The following is a 23,602-nucleotide window of genomic DNA, read 5'->3' as shown; positions in this document are numbered from 1 at the left end:
TACTACTTCCCTGCACTCCCACTCTGACTCTCAAAGTCTATTCTACTGTTTGTATACATCACCTTTTTCAACAAGGACAAGGAAGATGGAATCAAAGAATAACCAATGCGTACTGCACCAGATAATTAGCCCACAAAAGGATGATTAGTTGATCCCTAATTAAGCTAAAGCTATGCTAATCCAAGCAAGCTACCATGCGCGAACGTGGCATCGGGCGACAGGCCGGACACGAGGATACGTGTGGTTTGCCTCCCCTGGATTCGCCATGTATATACCCCATATTCCCTTCTTCTTCCCCGTGCCGTGGCAGGTTGGGTCGTTGTCCCCATAGCACATCCATGATATTCCAAGCTTCTCTTTAAAAGGGACCACCTTTTGCTGCCCCCCTGACCCGAGTTCTCTCCTCTCCTCTCCTAGTCTCCTCCCTCCCATGCACGCCGCCCATGGTGGAGGTGGAAGGCAACCAGTAACCATCTTGCCAATCTCGAGTTCTCAGCTTGTGGTCACAGGTGGAGATTGGCCACTTCTTGCCTACCTGGTACGTGCTAATGACCAGCTAGCTAGAATGGTACGAGGCTGAGCGAGTGACTGGAAGCTTGGTTGGTAGGTAGGAGAAGGCTCTCATGGCGCTGGAAGCTGTGGTGTTCCCGCAGGAGCACCTGTCGTGCGCTGCCGCCATGTACGCGGCGCCGCCGTCGTCGCTGGGATGCGGCGTTGACATGGACGAGTTCGAGGAGAACGGTGGTGTGGTGCTGCAAGAGGAGGCCGGAGTGGCGGTGCACGGCGGCGGCGGCGGTGGCGCTGGTGGGATGATGAGCGTCTGGGTCAACGCGGCGACCTGCGCGCGCTCCATTGCTGCTTCCGGCGCCGTGGAGGAGTTCTGGGACGAGAGGCAGTACCCCGTGTCGTCACCGCCGGCGGCGCCGACGCCAGCAGCGTCCGGCGGTGGTGGCGGCCACGCCAAGGCGGCCGCGCGGAGGCGGCGGCGGCGGCCCAAGGTGGTGAAGAACAAGGAGGAGGCCGAGAGCCAGCGGCGCAACCACATCGCCGTGGAACGCAACCGGCGGCGGCAGATGAACGAGTACCTCGCCGTGCTCCGCTCCCTCATGCCGCCATCCTACGCGCAGCGGGTACGTATACGTGACACCCTCTCTCGCACGATCAGTACTGTATCATCATCCCTACGCCTCGTCGTGCCCGTGTGTGCTATGCATGGACGAACGGCTTGGCATTCACCGCATCGCCTCGCGCTGAGTCCCCAACATTTCACTGTAACGGATGTCAAATCTCCTCCCTGGCCATATGCATATGGCGCGCAGCGGGCGCTTTGGTTGCATCTGTCACGGAATCTATGGCGAGACCTTGTGTGGTCGTGTACTCGTGTACCACCACCACTTCGCCGCGCATCAAAAGCCGCGCCGTCCTGCGTGTGCGTGGCGCCAATGCATGCTAAGCTGATGATCGACCGTACGTGGTGTTTGCTGCTGCAGGGTGACCAGGCGTCGATCGTCGCCGGCGCCATCAACTTCGTCAAGGAGCTGGAGCAGCTGCTCCAGTCGCTAGAGGCCCAGAAGCGTCGCGCCGAGCACGCGCCGCCGGCGCCGCCGTTCGCCGGGTTCTTCACGTTCCCTCAGTACTCTACCACAGTTGGTGACAACAATGCGGCCGGCTCTGGCGCCGCCGACGGCGAGGGCGGCTGCGGCGCGCGGCCCGGCGCGGCCGACATCGAGGTGGCCATGGCGGAGAGCCACGCGAACGTGAGGGTGCTCGCGCCGCGGCGGCCGAGGCAGCTGCTGAGGATGGTGGTGGCGCTGCAGTGCCTCGGCCTCACCGTGCTCCACCTCAACGTCACCACCACCGCCGACCATTTGGCGCTCTACTCCTTCAGCCTCAAGGTTTGCATCAAGCCGTTCTTTCGCGCGCTACAGACCTACAGTGACAGATTAATTTTTTTTTTTTTGCGGGGAAGGGTAAATCTATTACTCAAATTTAGAGTCATCACAGATTATCTGTGATATAAAGTTACAAGACCCTTCCAACCAGAAATCAGAAACATTCTCCGACCGTGCTTTATTCGCTAACGCATGGCTAACCCGGTTCTGACTCCCTACGCGCAGATTAATTTGATTTGATTGATTCATCATTTTGTGTTGCAGATGGAGGATGAATGCCGGCTTTCGTCAGTCGACGAGATCGCCGGCGCCGTCAATCAGATGGTCACGAAGATCGCTGGCGAGTGCATTAGTTAGTTAATTAGCTTGAAAAAAAAAGAGGTGTTTTTGTGCGTGTATGTGTTTGTAGCAATTAATCCCGTCCTAGTACATGGATAATTCAGGCGATTTGAGCCATTGTCAGGGTAGTACAATACTAGCTGCCCGCCATGTTTGCGTGCAAGTAATTAAACATGTATCAATCAGCGGATCAGATCTGCTTAACTGAATTTTCAAAGTACATATGTAAGCATCCAGCTCGTCGAGTCACATCTCGCAGCACCAATTATTTAGCACCTGCGTGTGCCTACGGGTGATCAACTCGTGGTGGCTAATTTTCTTTCATTTTTTCTAATCATTTCTAAACGAAACTGGACGGTTTTAGTCCATGAATCACAGTTCATCAGGTAGGAAGTAATGTACTATGACGCGCTTCAATCATATTTTACATTGCTATCACCCTGGCGATCACGTATGTACCTTGATGGCTTCAGATGTCGGAGTCTGAAGATGAAAAGAGCCTCTCGGGTAACAGACGTCGGAGTCATTGTGACTGAACCAGCCGTAGTGGCCTTTCCTACATCATGCTGCTGCTACTGATCAGGGCAAAAGTTTTCGTAGGATTTTTGGACTTTCATCCACAAAGTCTCTTTCTAGGATTCGAATGATTAAAATGGGGGCCATGGTTGCGGATTGGATTTTAGGAGTATATCCCATAGGAATTATTGCAATTGAGTTGAACAATGCTAATGAACAGGAATCCTCTTCTTTTTAGAGAGTAAAATGGCAAGCCTGGTTGTGAAGTTTCTGAAAGATTGAAAACGACTCAAAAAGAATGAAAGCCACTGCATGTACGGATAGCTTTATTTTCGGAATCATTCCAAGCTATCACTAACATGTGGGGGTCCATCAATTTGCTTAAATTTTCTAGGCTATATGTGAGAGATGGTTGAAATCAATTCTGAGTTTTTGTAATGCACCGTCAGTCCGCGGAAAAACGAATAAGCAACCGTACTAAGCTTACTGAACTGTAACTGAAAAGAATGTTACCCACATGCCTGCAAATCTGCAATACTGCATCTGCATATGCCTTGGCAGTGGGTATTTTGCTGCTTTCTGAACTGTAGTGTCTTTTTGCGGCCTACTAGCTTGCTCCTTCAATTCAATCTGCAGTCCAGCTCTGAAAGAAAGGTGTGCAGAAACGATAGAAGAAAGAGCTTTAATTTCCTTCAAGAATTGTATTGTCCCTTTTCTGTAAGATTTTTATTTGTTGTTTAGTGATTTGAGTAAGTATCTGCTTCAGTTCTTCAGTGCCGTCTCAAACAAAACTGGATACAGTACAATTAGGTGACAATAGAGGAATCGATTTGGAGTATCTAGAGGCAGAGGTAATTCTGCTTTCTTCAGTTCACTCCTCCAAGAAAGTTTCGAACTTTATAATAACAGCAAGTGTGTTCATATAGCTGTAGTTTGATAGAGAATCATAAAATGTCAGAAGGTAGCTGGGCTGGCTAACAGTCTTATAAGATGACAGAGGGTCTCAAGGACGCTAAAATTAGGCATTTGCTATTTTTCAATAGATCACAATCAAGGCATTTTCCATTTTTCAATTATCAAAAATCAACATTCATCACCTTCAGGAAAAAGAAACTGAACATTCAGAAAGTTGTTACTCACAGCTGCCTAATCATGGAGAAAAATAGGATGGTACTGAAAGTCTTGCTATTCTCAATGGGACAAGGAATCATCCCTTAACATGATTTCTAGGCCGATGCTAACTAAATAGATCATCCTGCAAAAAGTTGAAGAGAAAGACAAAGCCACTGTACTTTTGGATCTTGTCTTAGAGCAAATGAGCAAGCCAGTGCATCATACGTACCATAGCCAGTAGCGAGCTATTTGGTGTTAGGGTTCTTACAAAAAGGGCTACGAGGACTGAGCACATGCGGCTGCACAAAATCTGGGTCTAGCGAACCCATTTGCCAACTCTGTAACATCAGGTTAGGTCTCCAGAATATAACAATGTGATTGATGTCTGAAAGAGATCAGGAATTCTTAAGTGGTCCACTGCATTTCCAATGGAGGAACATGCCAATGACTCTACCATCAGAAAGATCTCCGGCACCAGATCTTGGTTGGAAATACCCGTATGAAAAATTCACAACCATAGTGCCATACTTAGTTGACGATCATTGGATAATTAAGCTTATCTGTTAGATAACGTGTGCCTTAATTATTGTGCTTAAACAATCAAAGAATGAGAGTATCATACGCTAAGCATAACTTGGACAACTTGATCCGTCAGACATACTATCTTGGATTCATGCTACACTGTCCATCTTCACTCGATCATCAGCAGATGTCTCAGGAGATCTGAACTGAAATGAGATGCAATCAGCGCGCTGGCTTGATTTACTTAAAAACTTATGATTAAACATATTCTTAAATCCCCATTGATTAGCCAACAGCTAGCTAGTCATATGTCAAAATAACTTATTAGCGATAAAAAATAATTTGTGAGTAAATTTTGTCCTTAGCGACTTAAAAATTAATACTAAAAAGAAAGAACGTTAAAAATATCCTAAAATTGACTTCAAAAATTAAGTTTTAAATTTAAAATTTAAAGTTTAAACGTCCAACCCTTGATCCCAAATTTCATGTGTATTCTGAAAGTAAAAAATAAAAATAAAAATGAGCAGTTCTATGTGTGCAGGGACAAACCAAACCACCAAACACATTTCAGGAAGGGCTCGCCGGTCACCAATCGCCGTATGCAGATGAAATAACAGATACATCACACCTACCATGGGATCCCTTCTGGACCAGGAAATGCAAATACCCGGTGTTCTTGCCCTTCAACTCTGCAAGTCTAGTGATCCATCACCTGATGCATGTATCGACAAGAAGAGAAAAACAGGCCATCTGCTGTGGAATAATGACTGGTTAAAGGTGTTGCCAGATATAGAGCTATCGTGGTGAGCCCCCTTCCATTGATTCCTGTATCTCCCATCCCATTATGTAAGCGAAAAAAAAAAAAACCACTCCGCTGAGAAACAAAACGCGAGTGAGACTGAAAAAGGTCAGGCCTGAATTACTGCAAGTTGGTACTTGTATGCTGTACAAGAAGGAACAGTATTATAGTAGACCAGTGGTTAGGTACAATGGACCATTCAGGCCCTTGCCGGCTCTCCTCCAAGGCTCTGCAAAGTGGTCGAGAGAATATTTGTTGTCACATTCTGTTGTACCCCCCGATTGGCAGGCTCTTGATGCAACAGTGGTAGAACACAGGGCAAAGTGAGAGCGAATTCAGCTCGTTAAAGGGACGCGAGCAACAGTTGTTCATTTATTATTTACAGTGTCGATGCGGCGGCACTGAATTTTGATCGATCCAACCGAATCCTTGAATAACAGTTGGGTTGGAGTACGGAGAGGAAAATCTGGTTGGCCCGGCCGTGAGTTGATCGTGTATTGGCGCCTGATGCTTTGCACAGTTTACGGATCATTTCCTCACGTCGTCACTGCGGGCAGTTTATTTTTTAAAAAATAACCGTAATGACACATAACCATCACGTAGGCACCATGACGAATGAAGACCGGATCAACAGGCCATATAGACCCCATATCAGATAAAACCACCTACAAAGAGTTGAGGGAGACACGATATCCAGTTTTGCATGTAAGAATGATAATCGGACTCGGCCAATAATTAAGGGACTCCAAATGAATTTTCCAATTTTTAGCCTAATATGGCCCACAGAATGCTTGGGTCTGATTGCTAGTACCAATTTTAGTATGTTCTGGCCTTGGGAATAAGTTTACTCTAGGTCCCTCAATTTGTCGCCCAGTCTGATTTTCATCCTCAGTCCAGAAAACCGGATAAAACACATCCCTCAACTTACAAAACCATGCATAAGAGGTCCCTTGGCAGTATTGTGGCCGGTTTTAGATGATGTGGCACACACGTGGTTCCCTTTGACTAGGTCCTCATCCCACGTGGTATTGACGTGGCGCTAACGTGTCAATTGGATGCCCAAAAAATAATAAAAACTATGGGACCCACATGTCAGCTACACACGAAAATAAAAAAAAGGCGGGCCCATGTGGTCCCACATGTCATCGTCCCTCTTCCCTCCACCCCCTCTCTTTCTCTCTCCTACACTACAAAAGGGCAAGCGGCGGCGGGCAGCGCAGAGCGGTGGGCGGAGCGACAACGGGCGGCGGAGAACGGAGGGGTGGCGGGCGGTGGGCGGAGCGAGCGCCGGGCGGAGAAGAGGAGCGGCGGGTGGAAGCGAAGCGTCGGCGGGGCGGTGGGCAGAGCAGTGGGGTGGCAGGTGGAAGTGGAGCGTCGGTGGGGCGGTGGGCCGAGCGACGGCGGGCACCAGGGGCGGTGGCCGCAGCGAGAGGAGCGGCGCACGACGGCGGGAGAGAGGAGAGGCGGCCGGCGGACGAGAGGAGCGCCGCGCGGTCGGCCTCCCTTCCTCTCCCTCTGTCATCCGCGGTGAAGAGATGGGGTGGAAAAGGTGGGTTTTTTTATTTGACTGATAGGTGGGTTCCGCATATTTCGTTTAATTTTTTTTGTTTCTAATTTTGTTCCTTTATTTTTTTTCTGATCAAAACGCCACGTCAATGCCACGTGAGATGAGGATCTAGTCAAAGGGAGCCACGTATGCGCCGCGTCATCCAAAACTGGCCACAATACTACCGAGGGACCTCTTATACACGGTTTGTTTTTGTAAGTTGAGGGATATGTTTTCTGGATTGAGGATGAAAATCAGACTGGGCGACAAATTGAGGGAATGGAGTGAACTTATTCCCTGGCCTTGTGGGTGTACAATTGAGCTACAGAATTCAGAACAGAAACGGCATTCACAGAACAGGAACATCACAAGTCACAACATCTCCTACTACCATACGAGCATGCAGAATTCAGAATAGAAACGGCATTCCCACCTAACGCGGACCATGACACCTGATGCCTTCACACTTTGGAACTGACCGGGAGCATGAGCATGGAAGGATGGGCCACGCACAGGGTCGCGTTCCATTGTTGTTGATCTGAAGTCTGAACTGCAAAAGGAGCATTTCAGTCTCGTAGGAGGAGAGTGCCTTACTGTCTGAAAAACATCGCCCGTAATTTGTTCTTTCAGACTTTCAGAGGGCGCTCAGAGCAGTAGGAACATTCTTGGATCGGTTGGTAGGCAAGCGACCATCTTCTGACATCTGGAGTCTTGAATAGCGTCTCAATCTCAATCCGACCCCGGAAACAAAGCAGATGCTTCCATTTTGCCTTCTAATTAATCAGGGGTCTACTGTCAAAAATAATAATAATCAGGGGTCTAATCCTCTACTGTCCAGTCCTTCACCCAGAATATATATGCAGTGTTCATGTCACGCTTTTGTCTTATAAATTAACTAGTGGCAACAGCATATTGATGTCTGACCACTGGATAACACCGACGCAAATCATCTGCATCTCATGCACAGGGAAAATCAATCTTACCGTCCTAAAACTCGTTTGATAAACAGCAAGTGTGAAGTCATTATCAAAATAGTTGGTGCGTAGCTTGGCCCAGTTGATCTCCATGTGAAGAGGTAAATCAGATGCCACACCGGAGGCCCGCTGAGCTAGATACAATCCGGACGGTACACTCCACTTTGCTGAATTATTTTTCGCCGCGCCGCTTTGTTGAATTATCAAATGAAAAGATATTGCACCTAAAAGAACAGTTTAGGCTCGAAGCTATAATGCTCCTTTGATGCGTATCTCTCAGTTGGGCATCCGAAAGAAAGGAGAATTTTGATGTGAGCCACCCTTTTTCTCTGCTTCCAGTGTACGTTTTCGAATAATTTGACAATTGACCATTTGTAAATGAAAAGATGTGTAGTCTATAGTGGAATTAGATTTTGTCTGGTCATTTAATCAGTGACACATGGGTGATAATATCGACCAGCCAAAATCAGCAAACTGAGAAAACTGCACAGGATCGATATCATCACGATGGGAAAAAAAAGGAACTTTTCTTGAGACTTAAATCATGATGATTTTATTGGTTGTTGGCATGCACAGAACAGCCAGAGCTTTGGCTCTGTTCATCCAAAGGCGTTCCATTTCCTCATCGGTAAAGCGAGCTCGATATATTCTTTCCCACACGTTCGGTGACAACCACTCGGCCACCAAACCTCCCCGTTGTTGCAATCGATCAATGCTGCTATATATAAGGGACATGCTTTCCGTCGCGTCTCGTCTTCTCATGGTTGCAACTCTCCAAGAATCATCTCAAGTGTAAACACGTACGCGCTGCCAACCTTATTTCCCAGATTATCTGATCAGTGACTCCATCGCAATGGCTTCTTGCGGCGCTTCCTGCCTGACAATTGCGGCGCTGCTGCTAGCGGCGTGCGCCTCCTCCGCCGCCGCCACCAGCTACACCGTCGGCGACGCGTCCGGGTGGACGATTGGCGTTGATTACACCAGCTGGGCCGGCTCCAAGTCGTTCAAAGTCGGAGACAGCCTCGGTAAGTGCATGCGAGTGCATGACCATGCTGCCATGGACATGGATTTGATTTTTTTTCGTTGCTTGACTTGACGAGTTGGAGTTACGAGTGTTTGGTGGTTTGATTTACTGTGTAGTGTTCAAGTACGCGAGCGGGGCGCACACGGTGGTGGAGGTGAGCGCGGCGGGGTACCTGGCGTGCGCGGCGGCCAACGCGCTCGGCTCCGACAGCAGCGGCTCGACCACCGTCGCCCTCAAGACGCCCGGCAAGCACTACTTCATCTGCACCATCGCCGGCCACTGCGCCGGCGGCATGAAGATGGAGGTGGACGTCTCCGGCTCCTCCTCCTCCTCCGGCGGCGGCGGCGGAGGTGGAGGTGGCGGTGGCTCCACCCCCTCCTCGCCATCGTCGCCAACACCGACCACGCCGAATCCGTCGACCCCGACGCCGACCACGCCGTATCCGTCAACCCCGATGCCAACCACGCCGTATCCTTCGACCCCAATGACGACGCCCACCACGCCGTACACGACTCCGACGTCTCCGGCGTGCTCTGGCGGCGCCGGCGCCACGCCGGTAACCCCGGTGACGCCGGGCACCGTCCCGTTCATGTCATACAATGGCGCCGGCGGGCTCGGACCGGTGGCGCTGGCTACCATCGGAATGGTTTGCTTCGTCGTATTCGTGCAGCTTGGACTGTTGTAGAGTAGTAGCCAGGATGGAGGCAGTGCAAAGTGATCGTATATGTAGTATTTAGATGTACGTACAAAGGTCGCGTCGTGTACTGCAATGCTAAATGTAATGTGTTCATTGTATTCATTGTTGTAGCTGTGGAGCTGAATTGCTACATCTCAAGTTACCCTATTTTTCAGCCCCATCGCGTGGCTTATAAAATTTTTATAAGCGTGTTCTCAATTATCTAAAAGCAAGGGTTAAAAAATAAACTACGATGAAAAAACCTCAAAATCAACTCTAAATTTTATGTTGAAAAATTCAAATTTTGACTGATAAGTATAAGCATAAGCGAAAAGATGAGGCCATTCCAGTCATGGCAACCGCTCAAAATTGTTCCTTTTTATACTTTTGGATTGCGTTATCTTGGGGAAAGGAAATTAAATTCCTTGTGTTTTTATCATGTTCATGTGATAGTAATATGCGAATTGGATTGTACTACTAATACCAACGCACACGATTCGTTGATAGTGTTTCTGGCACTTGAGTTGATGAGATCCAGTGGACTTTGTAGAAGCCCATGTGTATTTAAACGGCCCGTTTATGATTAGAAGACTAACCATTAGTCTAGTTTGGCTCCCAATACATCACAGACTTTTTGTCCATGACTATATTTTAAAATAGATGTTACCAGTTACCGTGGGAGTTTTGTGTGATAACAGTAAAAATAACATAAATACTTTGCATAATTTGTATTTTATCGACTATTGAGAAAAAGCTACAAACAATCGATATGATTTGGTTATAACAATTTAAATTATATATAGATTAATTATTCAAAAGCAAAATTGAGGTGATGTGGTTCGATAAGAGAAGAAAAAGAAGATAGATAATATAGATTAATCACGTAAAGACTAAGGTGATATGACTTCGTAATAGAATAAAGGAAGAAATATAATTTAGACCATAGATCAATTATCTAAGGGATAGAAATAATCAAGGTGATTTGGCTTAATGAAAGAAGAGAAAAATAGCATTACCTATGTTAGGTTGCATTCTTTTCTCCACTTTCTCAACTTATACTCTCTCGTTTTTCACGCGCTTGCTTCCCAAATCTCTAAATGATGCATTTTTTTTGTTATAAAACTATTTCTATAGCAAAGTTGTTTAAAAATTATACTAATTCATTTTAAAGTGTTTTTAGCTAATACTTAATTAGTCATGCGCTATTGACTCGTTCCGTTTTACCTGCGTGAGGTACCGAATGCAACCTCATTGGAGTTCCCAATCCTAGTTTGTGTGCAATGGTCCATTTAATTAGTTTTTGCTTCGACTGCGTTCTTTCGTGAGAGATAGGGGATATTGTGACTCGTTTTCCACGCGCACGTTTTTCAAACTACTATACAATGTGTTTTTAGCAAAAAAAAATTTTCTATAGGAAAGTTGCTTTAAAAAATCATATTAATCTATTTTTTAAAATTTAAAATAGTTAATACTCAATTAATTATGCGCTAATAGCTCATCTCTTTTCCTCTCCTCTCAAACACTCCCGATCAAATTGTTGTAAACCAACGCACCTATTAGCGGATCACCGGATCCGTTCCCTGTCCCTCCCACAGCAGTAGAGGCGTGAGATGATGTAGAACACCCGCGCCCATCCCTTTGCCCTCAAGAACATTGCAGAAGTAGACAATGAACACATATATAGGGTGGAGCTCTCTCTTCATTATAGATCTCATCTGGAGTACAAGCCAACCATTAGCCATTAGATGTCACACCCTGCCCCTGTATATATAGAGGTCTTAGGAGGAGATAGATCTTATCTCTACTCCGGTTCGGATTGGCCCACAAGAAACTTATCTCCAAGAGATTTGTTTCACAACACTCCCCCTTGGGCTAATCCGCGACCAACTCATGTCTCGTCAAAACTCCTACCAAAACCCAGTGGGAAAAAGGCTAGGAGAAAGAGTACATAGTTATCGCTCATGCATTGCACGTTGTTGCCTCGTTAAAAACCTTATGTGAGGAACACCAACTCCACTCATTCAAGGGAAAAAGAGTACAACACTAAGGACTACACGGTCCATCTTGTGGGTCATGTTCTAGGGTGCTCTCCCCCTGAACCTAGCAAACATCAAAGTCTTCTCATCCCAATTCTTCGGAAAATCTTCCGAGAACTAAAAGCGAGGAGAGACTAGGTGATCAATCCTCTAGATTATCACTCAACTTGAATTGCTGCTCACCTCACCTCCCCTCAGGAGTCTATGAGGCAGCCCACTTATATTTGGTGTCGGTCAATAAAGACAGATCTGATTATGATAGGACCTTAGGAACAGGTCTAAGTGATCGTCATCGAGTCAATGCCCTGGGCATACTCTAAGACATTTCGATGTCTCGCAAATGACAATCAACACATAGCACATACTCCCCCTGATGACAACCTTTGTCACAGACCATGTTCCCATAGCATTAAACATCTCTCAGATGTATGCGTAGGCAAGAATCTTTCAGATCCTCAAACCATTAGTCTTAAAAGACTTGTCTCATTTCACTGCTAAAACGAGAGCAGGGAACATAGAGAGTAATGCATTCCAACACTATCATATACCACAATATCATACTGTTGTGCAACGCAATCTATTTCATCCTTCAGAAGGATTATGGGGATAAATAAGTCGCAACGGCACGCACCTCCTGGTCGTGATCCCATCAAGCACTTGGCCTGATCATTGTAACTTTCTCTGACTGTGTCAACAACAATTAGGGATCCACAAGATCAACCACAAGCCTTCCAAAGACATGTTGTAACGATCAGAGGAACTAGCTAGTCTGAAAATTTAAGCACTATGGGGGATAACACAGCCAACAACACCAAGTATACCTTAGCAGGTATTAGAGGACACCACCATTCCAACCATCAGGTGGAACAGATTTCACGAGTGTACACACTCCAGTGATAATCGCGAGATGCACATGTGCCTACAGACTTCGTCTGTGATCTCATCAGGTTCCTCATTTCAATCTTACCGGGTCATAAATGGGTCATCATCCCTCCAAGGGATTATACAATATGGTGTGTTCAGACTTACTAATTATTTTGTATCTCAGAGGAAAATTCATCAATGAGGTCTCTCCCTCAGAGAAAATTCCGTCAATGAGATTTTCTCCCAACGGGAGATTGTACTCTTACCGGAATACCTATTGGTACGAGATTTGCATGCTGCAACTTCACTACCGAGTCTATTCAAGACCTCACGGATTTCCTAAATCCGTTAACTGCATATTTAATTTCATGCTATTTTGCCAATACCTTTATTTAGCGGAACATTCAACTCATGTGGGAGAGGTCACGTCAAGGACCTACTTGAACCATCGCACATCACCACCTCATTATCTCAATAATGACCCGTAAAAATCCGAACAAACAACATTCGCGACTTTTACTTAGCGATTCGGTTCAGCCTCAATTGCATTTCCATTTGACCCGATTTGAGCATCGCATGCTCATGCCATGGACTTTTTCCGGATTCGGGTTCTCTCAGAGAGAATCATTAGCAAGAGGTGACATAGTGTCGATACATTTATTCCCACTTACACATTTAACCAGATCTTCGTTATTTCCCAAAACGATCGATCCATGGTTGTTCCGTATTCCTAGCACCATAATATGCGCGCATTGCTAGGAATGTCGTCTCCACGACGAACATCATTATGAGGTATATCACCTTCCAAAGGTGAATTCTCCACCAGGAGAATCAAAGGAGTATGCTCACATCCAGTGAGAACTCTTATGCTCTGACTAAGGTCTACGGATCGTGTTAGCAGGCGTCCCCGCACAACATGATCAAATGCCATAAGTCTTATGTGGATAAGATATTATTCCCGGGTCTATCCACATTTACCACAATTGGGAGCATTACTCTTTTTAACAACTATCCAGTTGTTCCTCATACGATTTTGTTGGCAAAAACTCCGTGCACCAAGCAACCAGGAGTATGAACTAAACATACAAGTTCAGCTCATTTAGTGTGTTCACTCAAAGAATTCTCCAGGCATTCCAAAATGGGCATTTCTCTCCCCCTAATGCCGAGATGTCTTGCAATAGCATACTACCAATCCCCATATCGTGGCATAGGATTAAGGAATTTCACCTCGATCACAAATGTTCTCCCACGAATGTATGCTACGGTGGTGATATATTTGGGAAATATTTACACACTTTAATAGGAGAGATTTTTCCATTATATGCAGTGAGCCTGGACATATACCAATACAGTGGCATGAATACTGTATTCTTCCTTCTTCCGAAGGGTTATCCTCAACCTCTTAGTTAGGATATACAAGTCTGCAAAAACCACCATTACTACCAAATGTATATGCAACCAACATGCAAATACTTTAGCCAAATGCACTCTCCATGGATTAATGCTCACCTAGTGCCATTCAAACTCACAATCAATTCCGGATCGACGTGCAATAGACATCGCATGTCATATGCTTAAGAAGGCAACCTATGGTGGCAAAACGCATTCCGATGCGCTCAACAAGGAGTATGATAACAAAATGCGCGGCCACTAGCCTGCGCTGCCAAGCAGATTTTTGTGGTGCAAAGTTGTTTTAAAGTCCATCTCGTTTAATGCCCAAGTTTGACCCCAATTACTCATACCAAACTCTAGAATTGGGTCATAGTTAAGCAACATGTTTTAGGTACGATCCACAAGCGAATTATCTAACCACATTTGCTACTGTCCCTAGACATAGCCATCGAGAGATAATCAATACCTCCAACAATGGTAATATTCACAATAAAACCATTATATTTAGACATATCCACAAAAATAGTGGAATGTGTCGGTGCAACCGTCGTTGGCATAACGAGCTCAACGCATGCAACACGACGAACCTTTGCATGGCTTGCACATGTCCACACGCGAAAAACGCCAGTGTGCGACAAGCATGGTCATCAACTCATGGGTGATCAACCAACACAACCAGGGAGTAGTCATCGACTACGAGAGCGCGATAAAACGCAATAGTGCATAGCCAACCTTTGTCTGAAATACAGTTACGTCGAACTGTGTGAGTGGTTGTAACTCATCGGATCATACACTAATTGTTCTTCTAAACTAAAGCATTTTATCAATTCCAGCATGAAGATAAGCTTTAGAATAAAACAGGAAAGACCAAGAACGTTATTTATCTGAGAAATATCGATCTAATGCAAAGTTCCAAACTAAGAAAAAGATAAACTGCTTGGCAACAGTATAGTCGACCAATGTCCTCCTAGGACATGCTCTAAACTAGCCATACAACTCCCGTTGTCAAAACGACTTTATTAGACAAACACTACCAACAATTGGTCAACAACCAAAGGTGGCCATTTAGCGCTAGATCCACACGACGACCGAGACTGGGTCAACACCCAAGTCAAGCTGTTGGCGCTATAGTGAAGTGGGAATCATGCCTATTCACAGCATCTACCCTTGGGCTTATTCCTCTAGATTTGCCTCCTCTTTTCCGGTGTCCTTGCAAGACATCAGGTTCCAAATAATATTGAGAAGATATGTGCACTCCAAGGGCAACCATACGAACAGTGTCATTCCACCACATGGAAAACACTCTACATCTTTCACCGGGCTAGGTGAAAAATATCTCAAATTATTGAACCTCGCAACTCCACGTTGCCAAAAAATTGAGGTATAATCATTTATCTCCAAATCAGAAAAGCATGCTCTCAACCATTGGGAAAGCAAAAAAAATGTCGACCGTAGTCCGACCATACTCTGATTGAGATGTTAAGCCACTAGGGGAAAGGCATAATAAATCCCAAACACATTGTCTAATTCCACACATTTCAACGACTCAGAATCCCATTCTTGAGTGTGATCATAGGGATAGAGTGATCTACATTAATGCCCAAAGCCATACAATAGTCATTGAAGGCCTTTACGTGAAATCACCCATACTATCATCCGAATCGTTTCATGCGGCTCTCAGAGAACGCAACACGCAAACGGACGATATGCGCAGTGAATACGGCAAAAGCATGGATCTCGTACAACAAGTATATGTGACTCCATCTTGTAGACACATCGATATCACCATTTATGTATGGAGGAGTGTATAAGTAAAGAGTGGTCTTATCCATAGCCATGGATATTTAATTTCCCAAAATTTTCATGCATTAGGTGATTTTCTGTTATTTACTTGGTCTTATTTGGCATTATATTCCCAATATTTATGCCACACAGAAAACCATCACACATAAATGTAGGAAAATAAACCCATCATAATGTTCCAAGGGGGGATTCTACACTGTATGAACACAATTTATGGAAGCATCATAACCTAGAAAACCATCTCTAGATTATTTAGTTGGAATTGCATCAATTTTAAAAGCAAAGCAATGCTTAAAAAACACCATTACATGGTTATTTACGAGTCTGGAGACCCACATGCAAAACCAAACTATACAAGGCCTAAGCAACAAGACATAGCCACACAAACAAAATTAATATAATCTCTTGTTAATTACAAGGTTCAAACTGCAAAATTGCATTAAACAGTGAACTATAGCATAAAAACCCAACACTCCGGGGGCTTAAACGCAACTTGTCAATAAACCGAAATTAATCGGGCCGAATTAACGTTCAGGCCACGATCTTATTTGGGCTAGCAAGCATAGTGTAGCCCAAAATGCCTAATGGGCCAAATTTCCGAAACTCTAGGCCCATGAGGATTTCCAGGTTTATTATTTTTATTAATTTGTTTGGGCTATCTCGTTACCGTTGGGCTTTATTCGGTCGGGCGGAGGCAGACCAGCCCAGCCGGTTCGCCTAAGTGACCGAGAGAGGGAAGGGGGGAATTAGGGTTTCCCCTTTCCCATTCATTGTCCGCAACGGCGTCCACCGCCCGGCGCATCGGCCCCTCGGGCACGGCGGCGGCGTTGGAGGCCGTCGACTGTCAACTTTGAAGGGATTTAGGGCGGTGCACGGCGAGGAGGTCATCGACGACCCATCCACTACCCCGATTGGCAAGACGGCGGCGACAACATCACTCCTATGTGGCAATTTGGTGCGATGGCGGCTCGGTGGCACACGACGGAGCTCCGCGTCGACCCGCGCATCCTCATGACGGCAGCGAGGCGAACTCAACGACGGCAACTGAGACCCCAACAATGGCAACCAAATTGCATCCGGCCATATCGTCTCAGCAGAGGTTAATCCGATAGCAGACAGCCGACGACCCATCATCCTCCCACCACGGCTCGACGGCAGCGTCGATGGGAGGTCAACGGCGGCGGCGCCTCGCTTCGGCATTAACTCCGGCGGCAACGGCAACATGGGTTTAGGGCTTTTTCTGAGACGGCGGTTTCCCGCGACGGCATCGACGCAAGGTCGACGGCGTACCCAACAGCGACGACGAACGATGGCTAACATGTCTCTAAGTCCGACTACATAGACTGAGAATATGTCACCGCATTCCTGGCGTGGCGTCATCAGAGAAAGAGAGAAACAGAGAGATGCGAGGGAGGGTGGGCGAGTCGGCCGATTCGGCCTAGCCGAATCAGGCACGTCTCCAGTCCAGGGTTTCCCATCAATTTTAATGATTTCTCTCATACGGTTTTCTCCAGTTTTCATCAAATGAAATAGATGCATATAGATCAAAAGCAGGAAATTAATCTACCGCTAGATCAAGAGCAGGATCAAAAATCTACTGCAAGCAAAGCATCCATAATATGATAAAAATGAGAAAATATAATCAATCTATAAAAACATATAGATTTCATACCTTAATAGACACATGCCCGGATGCATCTATAGATTAGTAAATTAGTGTACAAACTAATCTTACTAATTACCTCATTAGCACATGTCATCAGATCGATCGATGCATGCACTAGTTTGCTTTCTCCAGTGGTTGGGCATCCTGTTTGCCGCGTCCACGCCAGCCATCGAGCTGGTCCGGCCGATGCGGCGCTGCGTGCATCTCGTCTTGCACTCGCGCTGCCGCGCGGAGAGCAGTGTGGGCTGCGCAAGGGGCAGGAGCCCACCCGAGGGGTCAACCTCGTGGCAGACGGTGCGCAGCTCCGATCCCTTCACATGCGGTGGCCTGCGCGCACGGGCGAGGGATGGCGTGGCCGGACGCCGCGCGACATGGACGACATCTCTCCGGCGTGGTGACGCCCAACGAGTCCATATGCGACCAATGCAGTACATGCAAAACAGACAGCAATCCAATCTAATTAGCAACAAGGAAATTAATTAGATGCATATGCCTTGCAAGCGATCAAGATGGACGGCCCCGGATCGATCGCACCAAGCGACATCGCCGAGGTCGTGCGCTGGCGGCTCGGTCGGTCGCATGCGCCTGCATGCACGTCCCAGCGTATACTGCTTCCGGACGTGCGGCGGCCTGGAGACTAGCAACAACCAATAATCAAGGTCAGCGGCATCTGCTAAGCCGCGTCGTCCTGGTACACCGCGAGCAGGTAGCTACGCTATCTCGCAAAACAAAACCAGGACAAACAATAGATCAATCTGTAGCTAGAAATTAATCTAACAAAAATAACAGATTAGAACGACAAACCGGTGAACGGAGAGCTGCTGATAACGTGTTGTAAACCAACGCGCCTATTAGCGGATCACCGGATCCGTTCCCTGTCCCTCCCACAGCAGTAGAGGCGTGAGATGATGTAGAACACCCGCACCCATCCCTTTGCCCTCAAGAACATTGCAGAAGTAGACAATGAACACAGATATAGGGTGTAGCTCTCTCTTCATTATAGATCTCATCTAGAGTACAAAACAACCATTAGCCATTAGATGTCACACCCTGCCCCTGTATATATAAGGGTCTTAGGAGGAGATAGATCTTATCTCTACTCCGGTTCGGATTGGCCCACAAGAAACTTATCTCCAAGAGATTTGTTTCACAACACAAATGACTGGAAGAACATCTACTCCAAAATGACCAGATGTTTGCGTGAGTTGGAGTAAAGCAAGATTACTACTCCCAGTACGGACCAGCCCATCTTATAATCTGGGCAGAGCAAACTTGGGCTCTCTTGACCACACATCCCTTTCGACACGCCAACTTTATGTAGCCCAGCTTTCATGTAGTCTTAAATTCGTTGTACTGCAAAACCTGTAAAACCTGATACAATACATTTCCAACTTACAAAACAAAATAACTAGTGCAAACGAGGTCTCTTAGCAGTATTGTTTTCGGTTTTAGTTGACAAGATGCCTACGTGATTCCTTTGACTAGATTTTCATCCTACACAGCATTAACGTGACGCTTACATGACAGATTGATCCAGAAAAAGCAAATAAAGGGAGCAAAATTAAAATAATAAAAATAAAACAAAATATGAAAGACCTATATGTCAGTTAAACAAGAATATAAAAATAGTGGGACCCATATATCACCTTATCTACCTCTGAGATGTGGTATTGTGGGTCAGGGACTATTTTCAGACTCGGCGATAACTTAACAGATCTAAATTGAACTTATTGCCCCTAGCTTACTGAGTAACACGGGCCAGGTCCGCTGTGCCGCGTCATCTTGGAAGTTCGCAACTCCACCCCGGCACTCTGCACGCTGCACGCAACGTAACTCACAAACCTGAACAAACTCCAACGAAGCACGGGGCACGTAGCAGCGCGTGGCTGGCCTGGGCTCCGCGTAACACGGGTGTATTCGAACACGCTGCGAAGTGTAAAACACGGAAGCTTCCCTGAGATGGCGGTGCGAGGGCGACGGTGCGCTCACGGCATCACGAACCCACTGTGGTGTTACTTGTAATCGTCGGCGATCGAGCATACGTGGTTCCAGCTGTGCCAAATTAACCAGAACGCACCGCCACGCCTGCACCGACGCGGCGTGGCGTGTCAGCGAGCAAAGCTCGGAAAGAATCATTAAAAAAACAGCCACTTGTTGCTGCCGATCACCCCCTGCTCACGACCGAACGAGAGGCATGTGCGAGCAACTTGGCACTAGCAACTACTGTCTCTATCCTAAAATAAATGCAGCCGTGAATATCCATGTTTAACATACCGTATGTCTTATTTGAAAAATTTATGAAAAATTTGAAAATATTTAGTCACACATAAAATATTATTTATATTTTATCATCTAATAGAAATAGAAATTATAATCATAAAAAATTTCAAATAAGACGAACGATCAAACATTGATTATGAATAGTGTAAAACTGTATTTATTTTATTACGGAGAGAGTACTACCGCAGAGCGCCAGCGTCGTGCGCGCGGGATTGCCGTACCGTACGTCGGTACGAGCGCTCATGGGCTCTCTCTTTGCGCGAACCCCGCCGAGTATCGGCACTTCCGTCCGTCCGGGTCCGGATCATTTTTTAGATTCGGATAGTTTCGGTCGAAATTATCCGGAAATTCTCGGATTCGGAAACGAATTCGGATATTTTTTCTCAAAAATGAAAACGAATACAGTAAAGTACTATCCGTTAGAATCGGAAAACGGTCGGAAACTTTCCAGAATTTTTTTCAGATAACCATAGATATTGAGCACATTTTAGAAAAAACACGTATATATGCATAACTTTTTCATACGGAATTAGATGAAGACAAATTTTATATCAACATTGTAGAGCTCGATGAGATCTACAACTTTATTATTGACTATTTTATTATTTGAGGTCATTTAAGGGTCTAAATATTCATTATAATATACCATATTAATTTTTACAAAATCTCAGATCTACAATTCAAACGACATCTGATGGAGATGTGTTCCATATCAAAATTGTAGAGCTCAACGGGATCTACCACTTTGTAGTTTATAACATTTGTATTTGAAATCATTTAAAGTATAATACAAACATTACAAGTTTCGAAGATGTGAAGTAAAATAAATAACATCTCCAATTTATACAATGGTAAGTAAGTTATACATCTAGTAAAAGGTCTTGGGAATAGAAAATGATAATCATATTTGCATATGGATCTCTTAGAGGAACAGCCATGAAAATCGATTTTTCACATACAGTTGTGGGACCGTCTACAAAATTGACGATATAAATGTTGGAGATGTTGAACTAAAATAATAAGCGATATCTCTTCCTTTATCAAGAAACTCAATTTGAGAGGTTTTTTATATACCGGTAAATATTCGCTACCGTATTCGTTCCGTCTCGTATTCACTCCGTATCTGTATTCGATAATATTCGATTTCATTTCCGTATCCGAGTTTTCGATTCCGAAAAAAAAATAAAAACGAATATGATAAAACTAGTTTCCGTCCGTTTCCGATCCGTTTTCATCCCTAATCGGCACAGGTATCGTAGTGTCGTATGGTGCTAGCTAGGATACCATGCAGACGAAATGGTACATACCGCTTCCAGGATTCATTTTCAGATGGTATCGTGCTTGTATCGGGGTACATAACATAGAATCGTTAGAGTCACGTAAGGACCAGGATATTGAGGGCCTGTTTAGATCCCATGTTAAAATTTTCACCCATTCACGTCGAATGTTTGTACATATGCATGGAGTATTAAATATAGAAAAAAAAACTAATTACACAAATTACATGTAAATTGCGAGACGAATCTTTTAAGCCTAATTGCTCCAAATGATCTGACAATATGGTGTTACAGTAAACATTTGCTAATGACGGATTAATTATGCTTAATAAATTTGTCTCGCAATTTACATGCGAAATCTTTAATTTGTTTTGTTATTAGTATGCGTTTAATATTTCAAATGTGTGTCTGTATATCCAATGTAACACGCCAAAACTTTTTACTCTAGATCCTAACTTCTGAATGTATTTCTTTCATGTATCTTTAAAATCAATGTCAAATAAAACTAATGGCACTAATAGGTGATTTTCTCTGGATAAATCTATCTCTTTATGTTATATATTATTATTACTCTATTTTTTATAGGCTATACATAATTAATATAAATATTAAATTAAACTTAAAAAAGAAAATATTATAATATCCCGCTAACATGATACAATCCTACAATCCGATACTACTTTAAAAACAATTCTACCTAGAATCCCGCTAATGTTGGAGTCCTTCGAACTGTTATGGGCCTGTGGCATGGTAGTAGGTTAAGGTGTGTTTCGTACTCCATCTTTTCAACCTCTATTCTCTTTTTTCATTAACACGCTTTTCAAACTATAAACAAAGTGTGTTTTAAAAGATACTTTAAAAAACATATAAATTTATTTTCCAAAGTTTTTAAGCTAATATTTAAATAAGTATACACTAATGAACTATCTCCTTTTTTTTTTTGAGGGAAGACCATTTTTACAGGAGAAACATACAGCCTGAAAATAAAATTAGACCTTATCCAGTTATCCTGTAGACATTTTTTTCGAGGTTATCCTGCAGACCCCTTTTTTTTCGAGGTTATCTTGTTGACATTGAAAGACAGCATACATTTTGAGTTGCTAAACAAGTGGTCCGAGTGCAAAACTTGCCCTGCTCATGCTCAAGCTGTGAAGAAATTTCCAACCAAATCAGCAAAGCATGGCTTCGTACGTTCCTCGTCCGCGCAAAATCCTGTATAGATATCATTGAAGTTTCATCACAAATTCCTGAAACGAGTAGCACAAGACAAACTTTGTTCCGCCTTTGTCATTTGAATTCAGACCACCGGTCCAGCCGTCCAGCACGAAACCATGGGCCTCGTCTTCCGCTTCCTTTGAACCCGGAGCCTGACCACGTCTCTACTTCAGAAAACATCAGGGCCTCCCTCCTCTCTCTTTCACGTGACAGCAGCCGAGACGAGGGGGTACGAGACTCGATCGCATCGAAGAATTCTTCGCCGTTTTTCGCGGCTGCTTCGCGGCCTCCTCCTCCTTCGCTGTCGCCTCACCGACGCCTTGGTCTCCAGTCCATGGCTTTGCGTGCTTGGAGTGACGTAAAGATGCCGGCTCGATCTGTAAACAACGACCCGTTCGTACCATCTTGCGTTTGTATCTTCCCCCCACCAAAAGTGAATTTTATTTTATAGTATGGGTTTCTCCAGGCTTTTTAGCCTATCCTGCTTTTTTTTTCCTTTTTCCAAAAGCTGGTTGCCACCTGCGAGTGTTGCAACTTCGCCTGGAAATGTACACCCACTTTGCTTTGATTTTCCATTTTTCCAGCATGTTGATCAGTTGATGCTTCTCACTGCAGAGTGCCAAAAACTATGATATGTTTTGGTAGTGGTCTAGCTTTAGCTCTAGCTTCTTTTTTTTTTCTTGCTAAAATTCACTCAAACGGTTTAAAATTTATCCAAAAAAAAATCAAGCTGACTAGATTATAGCGCGCTAACAAAATAAACTAGAGATATGAAGATGTGTTTAGCTTACTTTGTAACTCCATTCCATATCTAACTCCTAAAGTTAAAATTTAGTATTCATTCAATGTTAAAAAAATCAATCTAGGATATAATATGATATGATATATTCAGATTCATTGTTCTATAATATATCATATCATATCCTAAGTTATAACAGTGAGAATAATTGGAACCCAATTAAACACATCCTAGAAGTCGAGAACAAAAGGTGTGTTTGGTTGCTGGCCACACTTTACCATAGCCAAGGTTAGGCAAATTGTGGCAACCATAAAAACATGGTGCATTATTGCTAGTCACAAAGTGTGGCAAAATTGATAAGAAAATGGAGTCAAGTGTGGCAAAATTGGTAAGAAAATAGAATCCATGACGTGTGAGACATGCTATTGATAAAATGTGGCAATTTACAATTGTGACAGTAAACTAAACACATGTCTAACAAATTATGGTGGTAAAAACATGATGTGGCAAAGTGTGACCATGGATCAAACACCTCCAAGATACAATGAAATTAAGCTACATCTTACATGAAGTGCTCGCCCGGTGGTGCACGGTGCACCAATTAATCCCAGGGAGAAGGGTCACTTAGCTCCTCTGTATTAAAATTTATTATATGTGCTTGGCATGTTAATTTTCTATGGTTTTCCTCCAGAGCTCTACTATTAGTATATTGTTTCCGCCACCAAATCCACACAGAAGTTTCAGCTGCCGGCAGGTGTGACAGCACGCAAACAACTCCAAAACAACATCATGATACAGGGCAGCCACCAGACTTCCCATACATCATCACAAAAGGTCAAAGCCTCAAAAGGAAAGGAACCCAACGAAGGAGAGAATGAAGCGAAATTCCCCGCCGTGGCACCGAAGGAATTTATCGATCCATCACCAAA

The 23,602-nt window shown here is 44.6% G+C and overlaps 2 protein-coding genes across 3 annotated transcripts; both read left to right on the top strand.

Annotated features, from left to right (window-relative positions):
- Positions 1-242: 242 nt before the first annotated feature.
- LOC127761334 (transcription factor bHLH94-like) lies at positions 243-2,503 on the top strand. 2 transcript variants are annotated; one of them, XM_052285611.1, is made up of 4 exons: positions 243-538; positions 608-1,130; positions 1,491-1,895; positions 2,157-2,503. In XM_052285611.1, the coding sequence occupies exons 2-4, from the start codon at positions 624-626 to the stop codon at positions 2,247-2,249; spliced, it is 1,005 nt and encodes a 334-aa protein (XP_052141571.1). In that variant the 5' UTR covers positions 243-538; positions 608-623; the 3' UTR covers positions 2,250-2,503. The 2 variants fall into 2 exon arrangements, with proteins under 2 accessions (XP_052141571.1, XP_052141570.1); XM_052285610.1 differs by having other exon boundaries at positions 248-1,130.
- Positions 2,504-8,309: 5,806 nt separating this feature from the next.
- On the top strand, positions 8,310-9,614 carry LOC127763787 (blue copper protein-like). Its single transcript, XM_052288581.1, has 2 exons — positions 8,310-8,726; positions 8,842-9,614. Exons 1-2 carry the CDS (start codon positions 8,555-8,557, stop codon positions 9,408-9,410), a joined length of 741 nt encoding a protein of 246 aa, XP_052144541.1. The 5' UTR covers positions 8,310-8,554; the 3' UTR covers positions 9,411-9,614.
- Positions 9,615-23,602: the final 13,988 nt, after the last annotated feature.

This window comes from Oryza glaberrima, chromosome 2, assembly GCF_000147395.1.
Source record: "Oryza glaberrima chromosome 2, OglaRS2, whole genome shotgun sequence".
NCBI lineage: Eukaryota > Viridiplantae > Streptophyta > Magnoliopsida > Poales > Poaceae > Oryza > Oryza glaberrima.
The sequence above is the reverse complement of the archived record's forward strand: the minus strand, read 5'-3'. Positions and strand labels throughout refer to the sequence as shown.